The sequence below is a fragment of the Pelophylax lessonae genome (genome assembly GCF_965119305.1).
Source record: "Pelophylax lessonae genome assembly, chromosome: 13".
In the NCBI taxonomy this organism is placed as follows: domain Eukaryota; kingdom Metazoa; phylum Chordata; class Amphibia; order Anura; family Ranidae; genus Pelophylax; species Pelophylax lessonae.
Genome location: NC_138780.1, coordinates 170,992,585 through 171,014,003, shown reverse-complemented (window position 1 = coordinate 171,014,003; position 21,419 = coordinate 170,992,585). Strand labels below are relative to the sequence as shown.

At 43.9% G+C, this 21,419-nt stretch overlaps 2 protein-coding genes across 2 annotated transcripts in view; both read right to left on the bottom strand.

The window, feature by feature from the left end:
• The window catches only part of LOC309569225 (cholesterol 24-hydroxylase-like), a 204,653-nt gene that overhangs the window by 70,854 nt on the left and 112,380 nt on the right, over positions 1–21,419 (bottom strand). The window contains exons 17-20 of the mRNA XM_082274978.1: positions 12,505–12,615; positions 11,268–11,424; positions 6,006–6,068; positions 556–628 (exon numbers count right to left, since the gene is read on the bottom strand). Coding sequence (XP_082131104.1) covers positions 556–628; positions 6,006–6,068; positions 11,268–11,424; positions 12,505–12,615 — 404 coding nt within the window. The remainder of the gene's footprint in view (positions 1–555; positions 629–6,005; positions 6,069–11,267; positions 11,425–12,504; positions 12,616–21,419) is intronic.
• LOC309543240 (cholesterol 24-hydroxylase-like) overlaps positions 16,157–21,419 on the bottom strand; it is a 37,701-nt gene continuing 32,438 nt past the window's right edge. Inside the window, exon 9 of the mRNA XM_082242690.1 lies at positions 16,157–16,265. Coding sequence (XP_082098816.1) covers positions 16,195–16,265 — 71 coding nt within the window. The 3' untranslated portion in view covers positions 16,157–16,194. The remainder of the gene's footprint in view (positions 16,266–21,419) is intronic.

The following is a 21,419-nucleotide window of genomic DNA, read 5'->3' as shown; positions in this document are numbered from 1 at the left end:
GCTGCTTCAGGGAATGCTTTCAGGATGAAGAGTGGGGGAAGGGGCTGGTAAATATGTCATTTACAGGCCCCTTCCTTTTTTAAATTGACACAGTAAGTGAACGGTACCAATTGCTCCTGTGTCCATTCATAACTAAATGAGTTTTTGTGATCATGTACCTTCAAAGGGGCTTTTAAATATACAACAACCTGTAAAATAAACTTTTTGCATCTACCTGAGACAAATATTGAAGTTTTCCTAGATCATCGTACTCAAGGTCTCTTTTGGAACCAATAACTTCATCCACTTCATCCTGAGCTCTGAAAGGTAAATCGAGTTTGTTGTTTAATATGTATAATATTTAATCAATGTACTGTATGTTTTGCACTTTTCACTTGTCTCTATAACTTTTACAATGATTTTGTTATAAAATATTTTTATTGGTATAGTTTGATCCCATTCAATCAGGAATAAATATAAATGCGTTATTCTCTTTTGCACAAATAATGATTTGATTATAAAGATATTACATCAGTAAAGTGGTATCCTAGTTTTTTATCATATTATGAGTCTCACTTTTTCAGAATGTCTGGGTTCCGTGCCAGTTCTATCACTGCAAATGATAACTGGTTGGCAGTTGTTTCTTGCCCTGAAAAGGACACAAATCTGTTTAAAGAGCATTTACAAGCAAGAACAAGAGCTAGCAATCGTTACAGCTAATATACAAAAAAAAAAAAAAAAAAACCCACAGAACTACAAACCCAATTCCAAAAGAGTTGGGACACTGTACAAATTGTGAGTAAAAAAAAGAACGGACTAATTTACAAATCTCATAAACTTATATTTTATTCACAATATAATATAGATAACATATCAAATGTTAAAAGTGAGACATTTTGAAATGTCATGCCAAATATTGGCTCATTTTGGATTTCATTAGAGCTACACATTCCAAAAAAGTTGGGACAGGTAGCAATAAGAGGCCGGAAAAGTTAAATGTACATATAAGGAACAGCTGAAGGACCAATTTGCAACTTATTAGGTCAATTGGCAACATGATTGGGTATAAAAAGAGCCTCTCAGAGTGGCAGTGTCTCTCAGAAGTCAAGATGGGCAGAGGATCACCAATTCCCCCAATGCTGTGGCTAAAAATAGTGGAACAATATCAGAAAGGAGAAAAATTGCAAAGAGTTTGAAGTTATCATCATCTACAGTGCATAATATCATCCAAAGATTCAGAGAATCTGGAACAATCTCTGTGCATAAGGGTCAAGGCTGGAAAACCATACTGGATGGCAGTGATCTTTGGGCCCTTAGACGGCACTGCATCACATACAGGAATGCTACCAGTGGTGGCCCGTGCATAGGGGGCGCCAGGGCGCTGCCCCCCGCTAAAAAAAAAGGAAAAAAAAATGACAAAAAGAACAATAGAGTTATGAAAAAAAAAAATCGGTTTGCCGGCCTATGTGGTGGCTAAAGGGGGGGTGGGGTTTACGACCCAGAAGAGGCGCCGATTGGCTGCCTTCTGGGGGCGTAACCTGGGCGCAGGAAAGAGCGCTTGGCCACCCCCACCTTCATGATATCCTGGCTGTGATTGGTCCAGTCTCCAGCCTGGACCAATCATCATCCAGGACATCCGATCGCTGACGTCGCAATGGTGGCGGTGCCGGTGCGTGCGTCAGTCACGCACCGTCACCGCTTCCCGGCGCCCGGACCGATCGGAAGACAGAAGACTGAAGAGGATGAGATGAGCAGCGCCGTGCACAGTTCCCGGAATCCCGCCATCCCGCCGCCGTCAGAAGGTAAGTGATTGAAGCCGACCTGTGCCATCACCTGTGCCATGCCTATGCCATCACCTGTGCCATGCCTGTACCATCACCTGTGCCATGCCTGTACCATCACCTGTGCCATGCCTATACCATCACCTGTACCATGCCTGTGCCATGCCTATACCATCACCTGTGCCATGCCTGTACCATCACCTGTGCCATGCCTGTACCATCACCTGTGCCATGCATGTACCATCACCTTTGCCATGCCTGTGCCATGCCTATACCATCACCTGTGCCATGCCTGTACCATCACCTGTGCCATGCCTGTACCTTCACCTGTGCCATGCCTATAGGCCATCACCTGTGCCATGCCTGTGCCATGCCTATGCCATCACCTGTGCCATGCCTGTGCCATCACCTGTGCCATGCCTATACCATCACCTGTGCCATGCCTGTGCCATGCCTATACCATCACCTGTGCCATGCCTGTGCCATGCCTGTACCATCACCTGTGCCATGCCTATACCATCACGTGTGCCATGCCTGTGCCATGCCTATACGGTCACCTGTGCCATGCCTATACCATCACCTGTGCCATGCCTATACCATCACCTGTGCCATGCCTATACCATCACCTGTGCCATGCCTGTGCCATGCCTGTACCATCACCTGTGCCATGCCTATACCATCACCTGTGCCATGCCTGTACCATCACCTGTGCCATGCCTATACCATCACCTGTGCCATGCCTATACCATCACCTGTGCCATGCCTATACCATCACCTGTGCCATGCCTGTACCATGACCTCAAAGTCACGCAATTTTTTTACCCGCGTTTTTTGCCGCGAAGCAATACCTATTACATTTTTCTTTTTGCGCCCCCCCCCCCAAAAAATTTTGAGCACCAGCCGCCACTGAATGCTACTGTAATGGAAATCAAAACATGGGCTCAGGAATACTTCCAGAAAACATTGTCGGTGAACACAATCCACCGTGCCATTCGCCGTTGCCAGCTAAAACTCTATAGGCCAAAAAAGAAGCCAAATCTAAACATGATCCAGAAGCGCAGGCGTTTTCTCTAGGCCAAGGCTCATTTAAAATGGACTGTGGCAAAGTGGAAAACTGTTCTGTGGTCAGACGAATCAAAATTTGAAGTTCTTTTTGGAAAACTGGGACGCCATGTCATCCGGACTAAAGAGGAGAAGGACAACCCAAGTTGTTATCAGCGCTCAGTTCAAAAGACTGCATCTCTGATGGTATGGGGTTGCATGAGTGCGTGTGGCATGGGCAGCTTACACATCTGGAAAGGCACCATCAATGCTGAAAGGTCTATCCAAGTTCTAGAACAACATATGCTCCTATCCAGACGTCGTCTCTTTCAGGGAAGACCTTGCATTTTCCAACATGACAATGCCAGACCACATACTGCATCAATTACAACATCATGGCGGTGTAGAAGAAGGATCCGGGTACTGAAATGGCCAGCCTGCAGTCCAGATCTTTCACCCATAGAAAACATTTGGCGCATCATAAAGAGGAAGATGCGACAAAGAAGACCTAAGACAGTTGAGCAACTAGAAGCCTGGATTAGACATGAATGGGACAACATTCCTATTCCTAAACTTGAACAACTTGTCTCCTCAGTCCCCAGACGTTTGAAGACTGTTATAAAAAGAAGAGGGGATGCCACACAGTGGTAAACATGGCCTTGTCCCAACTTTTTTGAGATGTGTTGATGCCATGAAATTTAAAATAAACTTATTTTTTCCTTAAAATTATAACTTTTCTCAGTTTAAACATTTGATATGTCATCTATGTTGTATTCTGAATAAAATATTGAAATTTGAAACTTCCACATCATTGCATTCTGTTTTTATTCACAATTTATACAGTGTCCCAACTTTTTTGGAATCGGGTTTGTAGAAACAGTGGCAAAACTGAAGCTTGCTAATGACAGCCAATCCAAAAAATGTGAAAGTTTAAATCAGATTGGTTGGTTGAGGATATTGCCACACATTTACCCTTATTTGCATTGCTTCAATGTTTGTAAAGAATACCCATCTACCCATTCAGGGCTGAATGACAGGGCCTCCCTGCTGAAGAAATCCACCCTGGGTATGCTCCGTTGTCATATGGTGTCAAAATGTAGCTGGGTAGATGACATCACTAATTCCCCAAGTGACAAAGCTGACGATGACCTGGGTGAATATATCTTGCTCGGGGAGAGGGCTGCAATCAGGAGGTATTGTCATTCTGCTCTGCATATGCCCGATGAGTGTCTTATTAAGTCAGAGCTCCTGATCTGCATGCTTGCACCAGGTCAGTGGGTCAGAAAGTACTTCTGATACTGGATCAGTATAACGGCCAGGCAACTATAATTTTCAGGAGATGTCAAGGATGGAGTCCTCCTACTTTCTTAGTAAAGTTTTCCTTTAACAAGACAGTACAAGGTGCAACTTAGGCAATAAGTAAAGTAATTCTAGGAAAGCATATGTAGTTTTTCACTATGCTAAAGCAGGATAGAGAAAGATTTTCACTAACAGAAGAGTAACCGACACAAGGGACACATTCTACTGACCGTGAGATATGTCCCTTGTGCTGATTTTTCTGTTTGTGATTTTGGCTTTAAACTGTATTATATACAATCCTATAATAATAGTTTACTACTTCGTTATACATCTTTGTTCTGAACAATGTCAGTGTAATTTTCTGACTTCTTTCTCAACTGATTACATTGTATAATAAAGCGGGGGGGAGCGGTTACCTAATTTTAACAGGTACCTGCTCCGACTTTGGGTCAGATCGCGATCTAAGCAGAAGTTTGCCCCCCCCTCCCCTTTCCCTGCAGTCTCTTGGGGCAAGTCACAGGTCCCGGGAGACTGCAGGACCATTTACAAGGCACGGCTCACACATGTGCAGTGGCCAGCTGGCTGTGAAGCCCCAAGGAGTCACAATCGGCTGCCGACAGTTAGGATGCCGGCACCTGGACCCGAAAACTGGCAAAGAGCCGGGTCGGGTGGGGACATCGCTGGATCCTGTGACAGGTAATTGTGTGTTTTTTAAAACAGTATTTGTGGGTGCTGACTTTTACATTTTTGTTTACAGGGTGAAGCTCCTCTTTAACCACTTTAGTGCCGGAGGATTTAGCTGCTCCAAGACCAGGCCCTATTTTGCGATTCGGCACTGTGTGACTTTAACGGACAATTGCAATGCTGTACCCAAATAAAATTGATGTCCCCCATAAACAGAGATTTCTTTTGGTGGTATTTGATTACCTGTGCGATTTTTATTTTTTGCGCTATAAACAAAAAAAGAGCGACAATTTTGAAAAAATAACAATATTTTTCAAATTTTTTTATATGAAATTCTCAAAAAAAATGTAAAAATTTAAATTTTTTAACATTTTAGGGCAATTTGTTTTCTGCTACATATTTTTGGTAAAAAAAATCGCAATAAGCGTATTTTGATTGGTTTGCGCAAAAGTTATTACGTTTACTAACTACGGGAAAGATTTATGTAATTTTTATTGTTTTTTTTTTTTTTACTAGTAATAGCGGCGATCTGCGATTTTTTTTTAGCGGGACTGCGACATTGCGGCGGACAGATCGGACCCCCGACTGACATTTTTGACACTTTTGGGGGTACCAGTGACATTACTACAGTAATCAGTGCTATAAATATGCACTGTTACTGTAAAAATGACACTGGCAGGGAAGGGGTTAACTTTATTGATGATCAAGGGGTTAAGTGTGTCCCTAGGGGCGTGATTCTAACTGTTAGGGGGCGTGGCTAGTGAAGTAACCACAGAGGCATGCGATCCTATACAGCAGTATCGCATGGCTTCTGTGCCTACTTCAGGGAGAATGACAGGTGGCTGTGTTTACATCAGCTGTCTGTCTTTCTCCCTCTCCTGCGGGAGATTGCGAGTGGCCGGCGGACATCGGAGCCGCCGGTCACTCGCGCTAGGTCCCCAGGGAACCAGCGGGTGGCGCGCGCTCGCCCCCTACAGGCTCGTGGGCGAGCGACGTAGGTCTACGTCGCTTTGCCCAGCAGCGGCAGACTGCCGCAGTAAATCCTCATGAAGCGGTCGGAAAGTGGTTAATAAATTCCTGGCTTATCCTGAAACTTTCTATATTGCATTAATATATACTGTACTTTTGTAGAACAGCTAAAAAAAGACGATAACTTTTTTTCTACATGCAGTTTTACCTCTTCAATAAAGTCATTTTACATTTATGGATTAGATTACAAACCTGCAATGAAGAAAGTAACAAAATTATCTATCAAATCTTCCATATCACATTCATCCTCCTGGGCTGTGAAGAGAGGGAATAGTAAATTAGTCTTTCTTGAAAAAGAAAATGCTGATCCATAGCTACTGTATGTAATAATCAAGAAGACTGGAGCATTGTGCTCACTTTTTTCCTAGGTATGACCCCTAAATTTTTTCCATCATAACCCCCAGACAACGGTAAAGAATTATCAGGGAGACCTCTTTCAAAACCTCTTCCAGGAGTACTGTGCTGTTACATTTGTTGTATATAAGATATGATATAATGCATAGTTATGGTAATGTTTTTATATTTGGTTATTATAGTGCCATCTTGTGGTTGTTTTGCTTATTGCGCCATATTTTTCTGTGTTCTTTGCTATACCCATCCCATTATTGTGATGTATTTCCTGTTCCTTCTTCATTATGCTTATTGGATAATAGATGGCCACTTATCTAGGCTTTTCATGCAATCTGATCGCATCCGGGAACACATTACCATGTTTTGATCTGCAAAAACTGTCTTTTCAATCATCTACCGCATCTTGTTGTCTGCTTGCAGTAAAGATATTGTGGATGGAAAACATGTTTGGGGAGTTCAGCTATCTGATAAAGACTGTCTGCGGTGATTATATCTCCTTACACAGGCCAGGCATGAAGGTCTTAGCAAGGAATAAGTCACTATTACAACAGTTGGAGTCAGAATAGTAAAAACCTGTGCTGGAATTCCTACAGCCTGTGTGTGTCCAATCTGCAATCAAGCTCAGTGCCATCACCTATCTTTTTAAAGCACGTGGTTGCACAAGCTTATTACACTTTACCTGTGAATGTTGAATACTGTTTCTCGGCATTGGACTGTTATCTCACCTGTCTAAGCTGCTGTTCGTCTTCTTAAAGAGACAAAACTTGAAAAAATGTCTAGACAAGGCTCCTGGCACTCAAATCAACACAGATACATCATGCCTCTGACCACACCGATGTACAACAAGCAGATTCTGCAGATATTGCAGAGCAAAGTGTAAGACCCAAGCGCACAATAATACCAACACAGAAACTTGGAGAAAACTGTGAAACCACTAGAGATGAGTTTTCCAGCAATCTGTCTGATCTTTGGGACAGAACTACATTTTGCAGTGCTTTAATGATCAACCGGCTCAATTAAGAGACTATATAGGTTACCTATCTGCAGTGTACGAACGCTACCAGCGGCTGTCTGCAAAATATCTAAGAGGTTTCAGGTATTGACCTTTAATGTTCAGCTGGCATTTTATTTTTATTTTTTACTTTCTATGTTTGTGCTGAATATTGGCATATTTGTTATTGTCTGCAAAAATACACAGCTTTCTTAAAGGACTCTAAAATAAAGGGACTAATAGAATAGAACTTAATAGAATTAATAGAACTAATACAGATGAACTAAACTAACAAAGAAATCTCTTAGTTCAAGTTGCTAAGGATAAGGCAGAACTCCGCTTTGCTCAACTGCAGGAGACCAGATCTCATAAATCCACATTTATTAAGCTCACTGCACGTTCTTCTAGATCCTCTTGCTCCAGAAGCTCAACATAAGGCGACAAGCCAACAGAGGCCCGCGCAAGTCTGGAAGCAAATAAAGTATAAAGCTTATTTACCAGAAAGGAAGCTGAAAAGGCAGCTCACCAAGCAGAGATGATTGCTTGCCAAGCAGAGATAGAAGCTCAGAACAAAGCTCACCAAGCAGAGATAGAAACTAAGAGCAAAATTCTTCAAGCAGAGATGGCAGCTCGCTAAGCAAAGGCGGAATCTTAAATAAAGATTCTGCAAATTTAAAGGGAGGAAGCAGCTGCCCTATCAAGGCTAAAGGTCCTTGAACAAGCAATGGGAGATTCGGACTGTTCTATTGTTCTATTCCAGCAGAAGTGAATGCACTGGTGAATATGTGCTAAGGCACAGTGTTTGCAACGATGCAGAATCATCTCCTGTACCTCTTACTAACAGTACTGTTCAGACTCTCAACATAGAGACCTCCAACCTTTACAAGCCTGAGCCTCTTCAAGTCCAAAATGCATATGAATCTACACAGCAAATCATATCAACCCTTGTCAATGACAAAGTGACTCTCAATGACAAGCCACAGTTCAAGCAACAGCAGAAGCCTTAGAAACTAAGCTAAATGCTCTTGCAACGTCATTTTAACCTGGTAAATCTCCCCCTTATTGATCAGAAAACTTTCACGCCCAAGGGGTCTCACAAGTTACTTTGGCATCTAAGAGTGAGAGATCAGACCTGTCTGACTTCGCCAGATATATGATTCACTGCAAGCTCATTAACATTAGTCTCACAAGGTTAGACAACTGAACAGAGAACTATAGAGCTTGGAGATCAACCTTCAAAGCTCAACCTTACTGCCAGGGAGGAAACTGATTTGCTCATAAAGTGGCTGGGGCCAGAATCTGCAGATTGTGTTAAAAGACTGAGAGCAGTACATGTTGACTACCCAGATGCAGGTTTTGCTGCTGCATGGGCAAGACTTGAGCAAACCTATGGTAGCTCTGAAGCCATAGAAAGCGCTCTCTTCAAGAGACTGCAAACCTTTCCAAAAATTGGTAGCAAAGATCATGGCAAGCTTCATGAACTAAGCGACCTCCTCATGGAGTTAGAGTTGGCAATGGCAGACCCCCATCTACCTGGGCTAAGCTTTCTGGACACTGCTCATGGCGTGAATCTAGTGGTGTCTAAACTGCCATACAACCTACAAGAGAAATGGGCACAACAGGGCTCAAGATATAAAAGAGAGTATAATGTATCGTTCCCTCCATTCTCATATTTTTGCAGGTTCATCAGTGAAAAACCCTGGATGAGAAATTATCCAAGCTTTAGCTTCAGTGAGTCTAGCTTGCCTGCTTCATCATCATCATCATCATCAAGGTATAATAACAAAGCAGCTAAACATAGAGACTTAAATAGAGCTGTATCTGCTAAAAAGACAGACATCTCACCTCCCGTATTCTCTCCTGCCCACTAGAGTGGTTTGGTTAATAGAGATAATGATCCTAATTGTCAGTGCCGTATTCACAAAAAAACCTCACCCTCTTAAGAAGCATTGTGGGCTTAGGGCAAAGACTGTCCAAGAACGCAGGGAGATTCTTCAGCAACATGGAATATGCTATAGTTGCTGTGCTACCTATGACCATTTTGCTAAAAATTGTAAAGTTGTCATCAACTGTAGAGACTGCAGTAGTGACAAACACATAACAGCTATGCATCCTGCTCCACTTCCAGACAATCAACAGCAGCCATCTACATTGAACCCTGCTTCAAATCATGGCGGGGAGCAACAAAGCCATGCTCCAGCCACAACAAATGTTTCATCTTCATGTACTGAAGTCTGTGGAGAAGGATCAAACCACAAATGCTGTGCCAAGGTATGTCTAGTCAAAATATATCAAAAAGATCAACTTGAGAAAGCCAACAGAATGTATGCCATGATAGATGAGCAGAGCAACAGATCCCTGGTTAAACCTAAATTCTTTGAGATCTTTGGCATAAAAGGACATGCAACACCATATACTCTCAACACCTGTTCTGGTTGTGTAGAAAGGACCGATGGGTTCATGGTCTCCCATGTCAAGGCAAAGAAGGGCATACTCTTGCCAACATAAGTTGAGTGTGACCAAATAATAAACAACAGGTAAGAAATTCCTACTCCAGAAGCTGTGTATCACCATCCCCACTTAAGGCCAGGGCTGCTGATAAGGCAGTAAAACGAGCACTCCTCTACTGGGCTGAGGCCCCATAAGTTCAAAGGGGGCCCAGGCACCTGCTGAGCAGGTGGACCCGTTGTACTGTCTTAATGCAGACAACGATCCTCTTCTATCTCCCACTGCAGTGCTGCCAGCTTTCGCCTCCTCTCCTTCCCTCCAGCTGCACTGCAAGGGTATTGGTTCTGGCAAATGCGCCCCTTCCATCTGCTGTCCAAGCATCTCTGTGTGCCCCTTTCCCCCGCAACGCTCACAGCTTCCCTCCTCTCCTGCTGACAGCTACTGTGGGCACACAGGGGGGGGGGGTATCATTTACTGGCCCCTTCCTTTCTTGAATGAACACAGTGAGCGATCAGTACTAATCACTCCTGTGTCCATTCATCACTGAAGCATAGTAAACTGTTTACTATGCCTCAATTTGTGAATGAGTAGAAAGCCTCAGAGTGCTTATTATTCATTCATCTGTGCAGCTGAGGGACTGATAAATTTACATCCTCAGTCACGTTCAGTGGGGGGCTGTCAGGTAGACTGTATGGGGCCCCATGATTTCTAACAGCAGCCATGCTTAAAGCAGTAGTATACTCCGCTTTTTAATTTTTACCTACAGGTAAGCCTATAATAAGGCTTACCCATAGGTATCTCCTACACCTGCACGGTTTTGGAGATATTCACCCTGCATGCAGCCGCTGACACCAGCGGCACGTACGCTCTGAAGGTCTGGCGTATCTATCCGGAAAGTGAACTCCATGCACGGGAGTGACGTCATCGCGGCTCCACCCACTCACAGCGCAGGAGCCGCCATACCCAGGAGAGACGCCGAGGGAACAGGTCAGCTCTCTCAGCGGTGTCCGGGCGACCATGTGGGGGCTTCGTTCTAAGCTAAGTATTTCATAATGTGCTAGTATGCGATCCATTGTCCTGCAGGGTTTGTTTTTTTTTTTTACACAGGGGATACAACCACTTTAAGGCACCTGGTTTCTGAGATTCCTCCAATAGACATGGATGCTGAAATCTTAGTCTTGCTTGGAAGAGACATTTTCAGAGTACATAAAGTATGCCAGCAGTGCAATGGATCTGATGACAACCCATATTCACAAAGACTTGATCTAGGCTAGGTAATAGTGGGTGATGTATGATTAACCACTTGCCGACTGCCTAACGTCTATCTACGTCGGCAGTCAGCCCCTCACAGGCAAAGCGACGTAGATCTACATCGCTAGCCTCTGAGGCTCTAGGGAGCGAGCGCACGCCGATGGAGGCGCGCTCACGCCCCCCCGCGCGTGTGACTCGTGATCGTCGGTTACACTGGGAGAAAGGCTCCCCTGTGTAACAGCAGAGATCATACGGTCCTGCTATGTACATTTTTCCTTGGTATGGCCCCTAAATGTTTTGCATTATTACCCCTGGCAACAGTGAAGAATGAGGAGGGAAGCCTCTTTTATGTGAAATCGATCTTCTTACCTTTTCTAAAATAAATTAGATATGTGAGAGCTCTTTTGGCTTACCTGCCCCTTTTAAGATCTGTGTGAGTATATCCACTGGAATGTCTTCTTCATCTTCAATTGCCTTTCTGCGTCTCTCGATGCATTCTCTCCCAGTTTTCCTAAGAAGTTTGACACTTTCCTGAGTATCTTTAATATACTTCTGCTTTTCCAAGGAGAACTAGCAAGAAAGATATACTGTAATATACTTAAAATAATATGTTTCTTACAAAAGGTTCTTAGAAAGGTTCATTACACAGTATGATAATATAACAGGATGGGCAGAGTCGTAAGTAGAACCTTCAGGGCCCCAGTGCAAGAAACCATGAAAGGCTCCCCTGACCTCCAGCCCTTTATATTAGTCCAGAGGGCCCTTTCCATCAGTCCTGGGGCCCTTTTCCCTGGCTGCGGGGGCCCTTCGCTCCAAGCCCAAGGCCATTCCCACTGATCACAGGGCCCTTTAGTCCCGTCGCTGGGTCCTTTATAAGCCACATGTCAAAACACACTTATTTCAATGAGTGTCATCTTAGTCAGTGCAGTCGCAGCTACATAAAAAGTCCCTGCACTACTTTTCTGTGACTTTGGTGCAATTTAAGCGCCACAGACTGCAATGGCAAATCAAAAAAGTAACAAACAAGTAGCAAGTAAGCATGACTTTGGAGTCAGAACACTGTGAACCAAGCCTTACGGTCTCACAGCAAGACCCTTTTGAATGTTCTGCAGTGGGCCCCGTCCATGCCATCTTGGGAGCCCCCCATGGTGGAGGAATGCCAGGGCCTGGTCGTCCGTGAGACCTTTGCGACCCTGGTAGTTCTGCCATTGAGGATGGGTAATCAGCTGGATGATCAGAGTAATCATAACTTGCAGTTTACTAAACAAGTGCAAGTTTGGCATTTTGGAGCTACTGAGGGTGGGAAGTAGAGAATGTATCTTCTGTGGATGTGTCTAGGAACCCAGGGAGTTGTTGGAAAAAAGATGTAAAGGGCCTGCACCTACATTTGAACATGGTGAGTAAATTGGCACTCCACTACATTTTTTTATGCCCCAGGTGTTATAAAATAAAAAATGCATTTCAGGCAGCGATACTCACCGCCGCTCCAGTGCGGTTACCCACAACTCTTAAGAACAAAACATAACCTAGAAAATGGTATACCATAATGTAGAGGAGAGCGGCAGCAATATGATTATAGTAGTATGAGCTAAGGGCATCAGTCTATTATGGGCCCATATCGCAACATGGAAAAATCAATCAAGTCCTCACCCTAATAAAAGGGTTTCTCGCTTCCACTAATCCCTTCATAACCAGGGATATGGCTCGAGGAAATGGAGTCTGATCATCATCAATGGAATTCAGGTCCATCCCAAAAGCTACCTAGAAAAAAAACAAAAAAAACAATGTATTATAATTATGTCCAGATTTTGGCCACATTTAACTGCAAAACTCCCTCTCTACAGCAGTTTTAAGTTCTTTGTTTCTTATCTCTGCTTTGCAAGAATGAGAAACAGAGAGCTTGTTCTCTCTGTACAGAGCCCTGTGTTGATTGTCAACACAGGGTTCTGAGCTAGGATTGAACATAGCCATGAATCATTGTCTGGGACTTGCTGCATGTGTGCGCCCTAAACCAGTAAGCAGGCAGTGACATACGGGTAGTACATTGCTTTGCCTGCACAAGCTGCCCATTCCCAGCACATTGTGTGTATGTGTGTGTAGGCGACAATCAACAAGTGGCTAACCCTGTTGCCTACTGGGTTCTTCAGGGGTGACTTCACAAAATGCCTCAAAATCACTTCAAATTGCCTAAAAACTCTGTACAATCTAGCGGGAGAATCCCTATACCATCACCTGTGCCATGCCTGTGCCATGCCTATACCATCACCTGTGCCATGCCTGTGCCATGCCTGTACCATCACCTGTGCCATGCCTATACCATCACGTGTGCCATGCCTGTGCCATGCCTATACGGTCACCTGTGCCATGCCTATACCATCACCTGTGCCATGCCTATACCATCACCTGTGCCATGCCTGTGCCATGCCTATACCATCACCTGTGCCATGCCTGTGCCATGCCTGTACCATCACCTGTGCCATGCCTATACCATCACCTGTGCCATGCCTGTACCATCACCTGTGCCATGCCTATACCATCACCTGTGCCATGCCTATACCATCACCTGTGCCATGCCTATACCATCACCTGTGCCATGCCTGTACCATGACCTCAAAGTCACGCAATTTTTTTACCCGCGTTTTTTGCCGCGAAGCAATACCTATTACATTTTTCTTTTTGCGCCCCCCCCCCCAAAAAATTTTGAGCACCAGCCGCCACTGAATGCTACTGTAATGGAAATCAAAACATGGGCTCAGGAATACTTCCAGAAAACATTGTCGGTGAACACAATCCACCGTGCCATTCGCCGTTGCCAGCTAAAACTCTATAGGCCAAAAAAGAAGCCAAATCTAAACATGATCCAGAAGCGCAGGCGTTTTCTCTAGGCCAAGGCTCATTTAAAATGGACTGTGGCAAAGTGGAAAACTGTTCTGTGGTCAGACGAATCAAAATTTGAAGTTCTTTTTGGAAAACTGGGACGCCATGTCATCCGGACTAAAGAGGAGAAGGACAACCCAAGTTGTTATCAGCGCTCAGTTCAAAAGACTGCATCTCTGATGGTATGGGGTTGCATGAGTGCGTGTGGCATGGGCAGCTTACACATCTGGAAAGGCACCATCAATGCTGAAAGGTCTATCCAAGTTCTAGAACAACATATGCTCCTATCAGGGCTGAATGACAGGGCCTCCCTGCTGAAGAAATCCACCCTGGGTATGCTCCGTTGTCATATGGTGTCAAAATGTAGCTGGGTAGATGACATCACTAATTCCCCAAGTGACAAAGCTGACGATGACCTGGGTGAATATATCTTGCTCGGGGAGAGGGCTGCAATCAGGAGGTATTGTCATTCTGCTCTGCATATGCCCGATGAATGTCTTATTAAGTCAGAGCTCCTGATCTGCATGCTTGCACCAGGTCAGTGGGTCAGAAAGTACTTATGATACTGGATCAGTATAACGGCCAGGCAACTATAATTTTCAGGAGATGTCAAGGATGGAGTCCTCCTACTTTCTTAGTAAAGTTTTCCTTTAACAAGACAGTACAAGGTGCAACTTAGGCAATAAGTAAAGTAATTCTAGGAAAGCATATGTAGTTTTTCACTATGCTAAAGCAGGATAGAGAAAGATTTTCACTAACAGAAGAGTAACCGACACAAGGGACACATTCTACTGACCGTGAGATATGTCCCTTGTGCTGATTTTTCTGTTTGTGATTTTGGCTTTAAACTGTATTATATACAATCCTATAATAATAGTTTACTACTTCGTTATACATCTTTGTTCTGAACAATGTCAGTGTAATTTTCTGACTTCTTTCTCAACTGATTACATTGTATAATAAAGCGGGGGGGAGCGGTTACCTAATTTTAACAGGTACCTGCTCCGACTTTGGGTCAGATCGCGATCTAAGCAGAAGTTTGCCCCCCCCTCCCCTTTCCCTGCAGTCTCTTGGGGCAAGTCACAGGTCCCGGGAGACTGCAGGACCATTTACAAGGCACGGCTCACACATGTGCAGTGGCCAGCTGGCTGTGAAGCCCCAAGGAGTCACAATCGGCTGCCGACAGTTAGGATGCCGGCACCTGGACCCGAAAACTGGCAAAGAGCCGGGTCGGGTGGGGACATCGCTGGATCCTGTGACAGGTAATTGTGTGTTTTTTAAAACAGTATTTGTGGGTGCTGACTTTTACATTTTTGTTTACAGGGTGAAGCTCCTCTTTAACCACTTTAGTGCCGGAGGATTTAGCTGCTCCAAGACCAGGCCCTATTTTGCGATTCGGCACTGTGTGACTTTAACGGACAATTGCAATGCTGTACCCAAATAAAATTGATGTCCCCCATAAACAGAGATTTCTTTTGGTGGTATTTGATTACCTGTGCGATTTTTATTTTTTGCGCTATAAACAAAAAAAGAGCGACAATTTTGAAAAAATAACAATATTTTTCAAATTTTTTTATATGAAATTCTCAAAAAAAATGTAAAAATTTAAATTTTTTAACATTTTAGGGCAATTTGTTTTCTGCTACATATTTTTGGTAAAAAAAATCGCAATAAGCGTATTTTGATTGGTTTGCGCAAAAGTTATTACGTTTACTAACTACGGGAAAGATTTATGTAATTTTTATTGTTTTTTTTTTTTTTACTAGTAATAGCGGCGATCTGCGATTTTTTTTTAGCGGGACTGCGACATTGCGGCGGACAGATCGGACCCCCGACTGACATTTTTGACACTTTTGGGGGTACCAGTGACATTACTACAGTAATCAGTGCTATAAATATGCACTGTTACTGTAAAAATGACACTGGCAGGGAAGGGGTTAACTTTATTGATGATCAAGGGGTTAAGTGTGTCCCTAGGGGCGTGATTCTAACTGTTAGGGGGCGTGGCTAGTGAAGTAACCACAGAGGCATGCGATCCTATACAGCAGTATCGCATGGCTTCTGTGCCTACTTCAGGGAGAATGACAGGTGGCTGTGTTTACATCAGCTGTCTGTCTTTCTCCCTCTCCTGCGGGAGATTGCGAGTGGCCGGCGGACATCGGAGCCGCCGGTCACTCGCGCTAGGTCCCCAGGGAACCAGCGGGTGGCGCGCGCTCGCCCCCTACAGGCTCGTGGGCGAGCGACGTAGGTCTACGTCGCTTTGCCCAGCAGCGGCAGACTGCCGCAGTAAATCCTCATGAAGCGGTCGGAAAGTGGTTAATAAATTCCTGGCTTATCCTGAAACTTTCTATATTGCATTAATATATACTGTACTTTTGTAGAACAGCTAAAAAAAGACGATAACTTTTTTTCTACATGCAGTTTTACCTCTTCAATAAAGTCATTTTACATTTATGGATTAGATTACAAACCTGCAATGAAGAAAGTAACAAAATTATCTATCAAATCTTCCATATCACATTCATCCTCCTGGGCTGTGAAGAGAGGGAATAGTAAATTAGTCTTTCTTGAAAAAGAAAATGCTGATCCATAGCTACTGTATGTAATAATCAAGAAGACTGGAGCATTGTGCTCACTTTTTTCCTAGGTATGACCCCTAAATTTTTTCCATCATAACCCCCAGACAACGGTAAAGAATTATCAGGGAGACCTCTTTCAAAACCTCTTCCAGGAGTACTGTGCTGTTACATTTGTTGTATATAAGATATGATATAATGCATAGTTATGGTAATGTTTTTATATTTGGTTATTATAGTGCCATCTTGTGGTTGTTTTGCTTATTGCGCCATATTTTTCTGTGTTCTTTGCTATACCCATCCCATTATTGTGATGTATTTCCTGTTCCTTCTTCATTATGCTTATTGGATAATAGATGGCCACTTATCTAGGCTTTTCATGCAATCTGATCGCATCCGGGAACACATTACCATGTTTTGATCTGCAAAAACTGTCTTTTCAATCATCTACCGCATCTTGTTGTCTGCTTGCAGTAAAGATATTGTGGATGGAAAACATGTTTGGGGAGTTCAGCTATCTGATAAAGACTGTCTGCGGTGATTATATCTCCTTACACAGGCCAGGCATGAAGGTCTTAGCAAGGAATAAGTCACTATTACAACAGTTGGAGTCAGAATAGTAAAAACCTGTGCTGGAATTCCTACAGCCTGTGTGTGTCCAATCTGCAATCAAGCTCAGTGCCATCACCTATCTTTTTAAAGCACGTGGTTGCACAAGCTTATTACACTTTACCTGTGAATGTTGAAGACTGTTTCTCGGCATTGGACTGTTATCTCACCTGTCTAAGCTGCTGTTCGTCTTCTTAAAGAGACAAAACTTGAAAAAATGTCTAGACAAGGCTCCTGGCACTCAAATCAACACAGATACATCATGCCTCTGACCACACCGATGTACAACAAGCAGATTCTGCAGATATTGCAGAGCAAAGTGTAAGACCCAAGCGCACAATAATACCAACACAGAAACTTGGAGAAAACTGTGAAACCACTAGAGATGAGTTTTCCAGCAATCTGTCTGATCTTTGGGACAGAACTACATTTTGCAGTGCTTTAATGATCAACCGGCTCAATTAAGAGACTATATAGGTTACCTATCTGCAGTGTACGAACGCTACCAGCGGCTGTCTGCAAAATATCTAAGAGGTTTCAGGTATTGACCTTTAATGTTCAGCTGGCATTTTATTTTTATTTTTTACTTTCTATGTTTGTGCTGAATATTGGCATATTTGTTATTGTCTGCAAAAATACACAGCTTTCTTAAAGGACTCTAAAATAAAGGGACTAATAGAATAGAACTTAATAGAATTAATAGAACTAATACAGATGAACTAAACTAACAAAGAAATCTCTTAGTTCAAGTTGCTAAGGATAAGGCAGAACTCCGCTTTGCTCAACTGCAGGAGACCAGATCTCATAAATCCACATTTATTAAGCTCACTGCACGTTCTTCTAGATCCTCTTGCTCCAGAAGCTCAACATAAGGCGACAAGCCAACAGAGGCCCGCGCAAGTCTGGAAGCAAATAAAGTATAAAGCTTATTTACCAGAAAGGAAGCTGAAAAGGCAGCTCACCAAGCAGAGATGATTGCTTGCCAAGCAGAGATAGAAGCTCAGAACAAAGCTCACCAAGCAGAGATAGAAACTAAGAGCAAAATTCTTCAAGCAGAGATGGCAGCTCGCTAAGCAAAGGCGGAATCTTAAATAAAGATTCTGCAAATTTAAAGGGAGGAAGCAGCTGCCCTATCAAGGCTAAAGGTCCTTGAACAAGCAATGGGAGATTCGGACTGTTCTATTGTTCTATTCCAGCAGAAGTGAATGCACTGGTGAATATGTGCTAAGGCACAGTGTTTGCAACGATGCAGAATCATCTCCTGTACCTCTTACTAACAGTACTGTTCAGACTCTCAACATAGAGACCTCCAACCTTTACAAGCCTGAGCCTCTTCAAGTCCAAAATGCATATGAATCTACACAGCAAATCATATCAACCCTTGTCAATGACAAAGTGACTCTCAATGACAAGCCACAGTTCAAGCAACAGCAGAAGCCTTAGAAACTAAGCTAAATGCTCTTGCAACGTCATTTTAACCTGGTAAATCTCCCCCTTATTGATCAGAAAACTTTCACGCCCAAGGGGTCTCACAAGTTACTTTGGCATCTAAGAGTGAGAGATCAGACCTGTCTGACTTCGCCAGATATATGATTCACTGCAAGCTCATTAACATTAGTCTCACAAGGTTAGACAACTGAACAGAGAACTATAGAGCTTGGAGATCAACCTTCAAAGCTCAACCTTACTGCCAGGGAGGAAACTGATTTGCTCATAAAGTGGCTGGGGCCAGAATCTGCAGATTGTGTTAAAAGACTGAGAGCAGTACATGTTGACTACCCAGATGCAGGTTTTGCTGCTGCATGGGCAAGACTTGAGCAAACCTATGGTAGCTCTGAAGCCATAGAAAGCGCTCTCTTCAAGAGACTGCAAACCTTTCCAAAAATTGGTAGCAAAGATCATGGCAAGCTTCATGAACTAAGCGACCTCCTCATGGAGTTAGAGTTGGCAATGGCAGACCCCCATCTACCTGGGCTAAGCTTTCTGGACACTGCTCATGGCGTGAATCTAGTGGTGTCTAAACTGCCATACAACCTACAAGAGAAATGGGCACAACAGGGCTCAAGATATAAAAGAGAGTATAATGTATCGTTCCCTCCATTCTCATATTTTTGCAGGTTCATCAGTGAAAAACCCTGGATGAGAAATTATCCAAGCTTTAGCTTCAGTGAGTCTAGCTTGCCTGCTTCATCATCATCATCATCATCAAGGTATAATAACAAAGCAGCTAAACATAGAGACTTAAATAGAGCTGTATCTGCTAAAAAGACAGACATCTCACCTCCCGTATTCTCTCCTGCCCACTAGAGTGGTTTGGTTAATAGAGATAATGATCCTAATTGTCAGTGCCGTATTCACAAAAAAACCTCACCCTCTTAAGAAGCATTGTGGGCTTAGGGCAAAGACTGTCCAAGAACGCAGGGAGATTCTTCAGCAACATGGAATATGCTATAGTTGCTGTGCTACCTATGACCATTTTGCTAAAAATTGTAAAGTTGTCATCAACTGTAGAGACTGCAGTAGTGACAAACACATAACAGCTATGCATCCTGCTCCACTTCCAGACAATCAACAGCAGCCATCTACATTGAACCCTGCTTCAAATCATGGCGGGGAGCAACAAAGCCATGCTCCAGCCACAACAAATGTTTCATCTTCATGTACTGAAGTCTGTGGAGAAGGATCAAACCACAAATGCTGTGCCAAGGTATGTCTAGTCAAAATATATCAAAAAGATCAACTTGAGAAAGCCAACAGAATGTATGCCATGATAGATGAGCAGAGCAACAGATCCCTGGTTAAACCTAAATTCTTTGAGATCTTTGGCATAAAAGGACATGCAACACCATATACTCTCAACACCTGTTCTGGTTGTGTAGAAAGGACCGATGGGTTCATGGTCTCCCATGTCAAGGCAAAGAAGGGCATACTCTTGCCAACATAAGTTGAGTGTGACCAAATAATAAACAACAGGTAAGAAATTCCTACTCCAGAAGCTGTGTATCACCATCCCCACTTAAGGCCAGGGCTGCTGATAAGGCAGTAAAACGAGCACTCCTCTACTGGGCTGAGGCCCCATAAGTTCAAAGGGGGCCCAGGCACCTGCTGAGCAGGTGGACCCGTTGTACTGTCTTAATGCAGACAACGATCCTCTTCTATCTCCCACTGCAGTGCTGCCAGCTTTCGCCTCCTCTCCTTCCCTCCAGCTGCACTGCAAGGGTATTGGTTCTGGCAAATGCGCCCCTTCCATCTGCTGTCCAAGCATCTCTGTGTGCCCCTTTCCCCCGCAACGCTCACAGCTTCCCTCCTCTCCTGCTGACAGCTACTGTGGGCACACAGGGGGGGGGGGTATCATTTACTGGCCCCTTCCTTTCTTGAATGAACACAGTGAGCGATCAGTACTAATCACTCCTGTGTCCATTCATCACTGAAGCATAGTAAACTGTTTACTATGCCTCAATTTGTGAATGAGTAGAAAGCCTCAGAGTGCTTATTATTCATTCATCTGTGCAGCTGAGGGACTGATAAATTTACATCCTCAGTCACGTTCAGTGGGGGGCTGTCAGGTAGACTGTATGGGGCCCCATGATTTCTAACAGCAGCCATGCTTAAAGCAGTAGTATACTCCGCTTTTTAATTTTTACCTACAGGTAAGCCTATAATAAGGCTTACCCATAGGTATCTCCTACACCTGCACGGTTTTGGAGATATTCACCCTGCATGCAGCCGCTGACACCAGCGGCACGTACGCTCTGAAGGTCTGGCGTATCTATCCGGAAAGTGAACTCCATGCACGGGAGTGACGTCATCGCGGCTCCACCCACTCACAGCGCAGGAGCCGCCATACCCAGGAGAGACGCCGAGGGAACAGGTCAGCTCTCTCAGCGGTGTCCGGGCGACCATGTGGGGGCTTCGTTCTAAGCTAAGTATTTCATAATGTGCTAGTATGCGATCCATTGTCCTGCAGGGTTTGTTTTTTTTTTTACACAGGGGATACAACCACTTTAAGGCACCTGGTTTCTGAGATTCCTCCAATAGACATGGATGCTGAAATCTTAGTCTTGCTTGGAAGAGACATTTTCAGAGTACATAAAGTATGCCAGCAGTGCAATGGATCTGATGACAACCCATATTCACAAAGACTTGATCTAGGCTAGGTAATAGTGGGTGATGTATGATTAACCACTTGCCGACTGCCTAACGTCTATCTACGTCGGCAGTCAGCCCCTCACAGGCAAAGCGACGTAGATCTACATCGCTAGCCTCTGAGGCTCTAGGGAGCGAGCGCACGCCGATGGAGGCGCGCTCACGCCCCCCCGCGCGTGTGACTCGTGATCGTCGGTTACACTGGGAGAAAGGCTCCCCTGTGTAACAGCAGAGATCATACGGTCCTGCTATGTACATTTTTCCTTGGTATGGCCCCTAAATGTTTTGCATTATTACCCCTGGCAACAGTGAAGAATGAGGAGGGAAGCCTCTTTTATGTGAAATCGATCTTCTTAC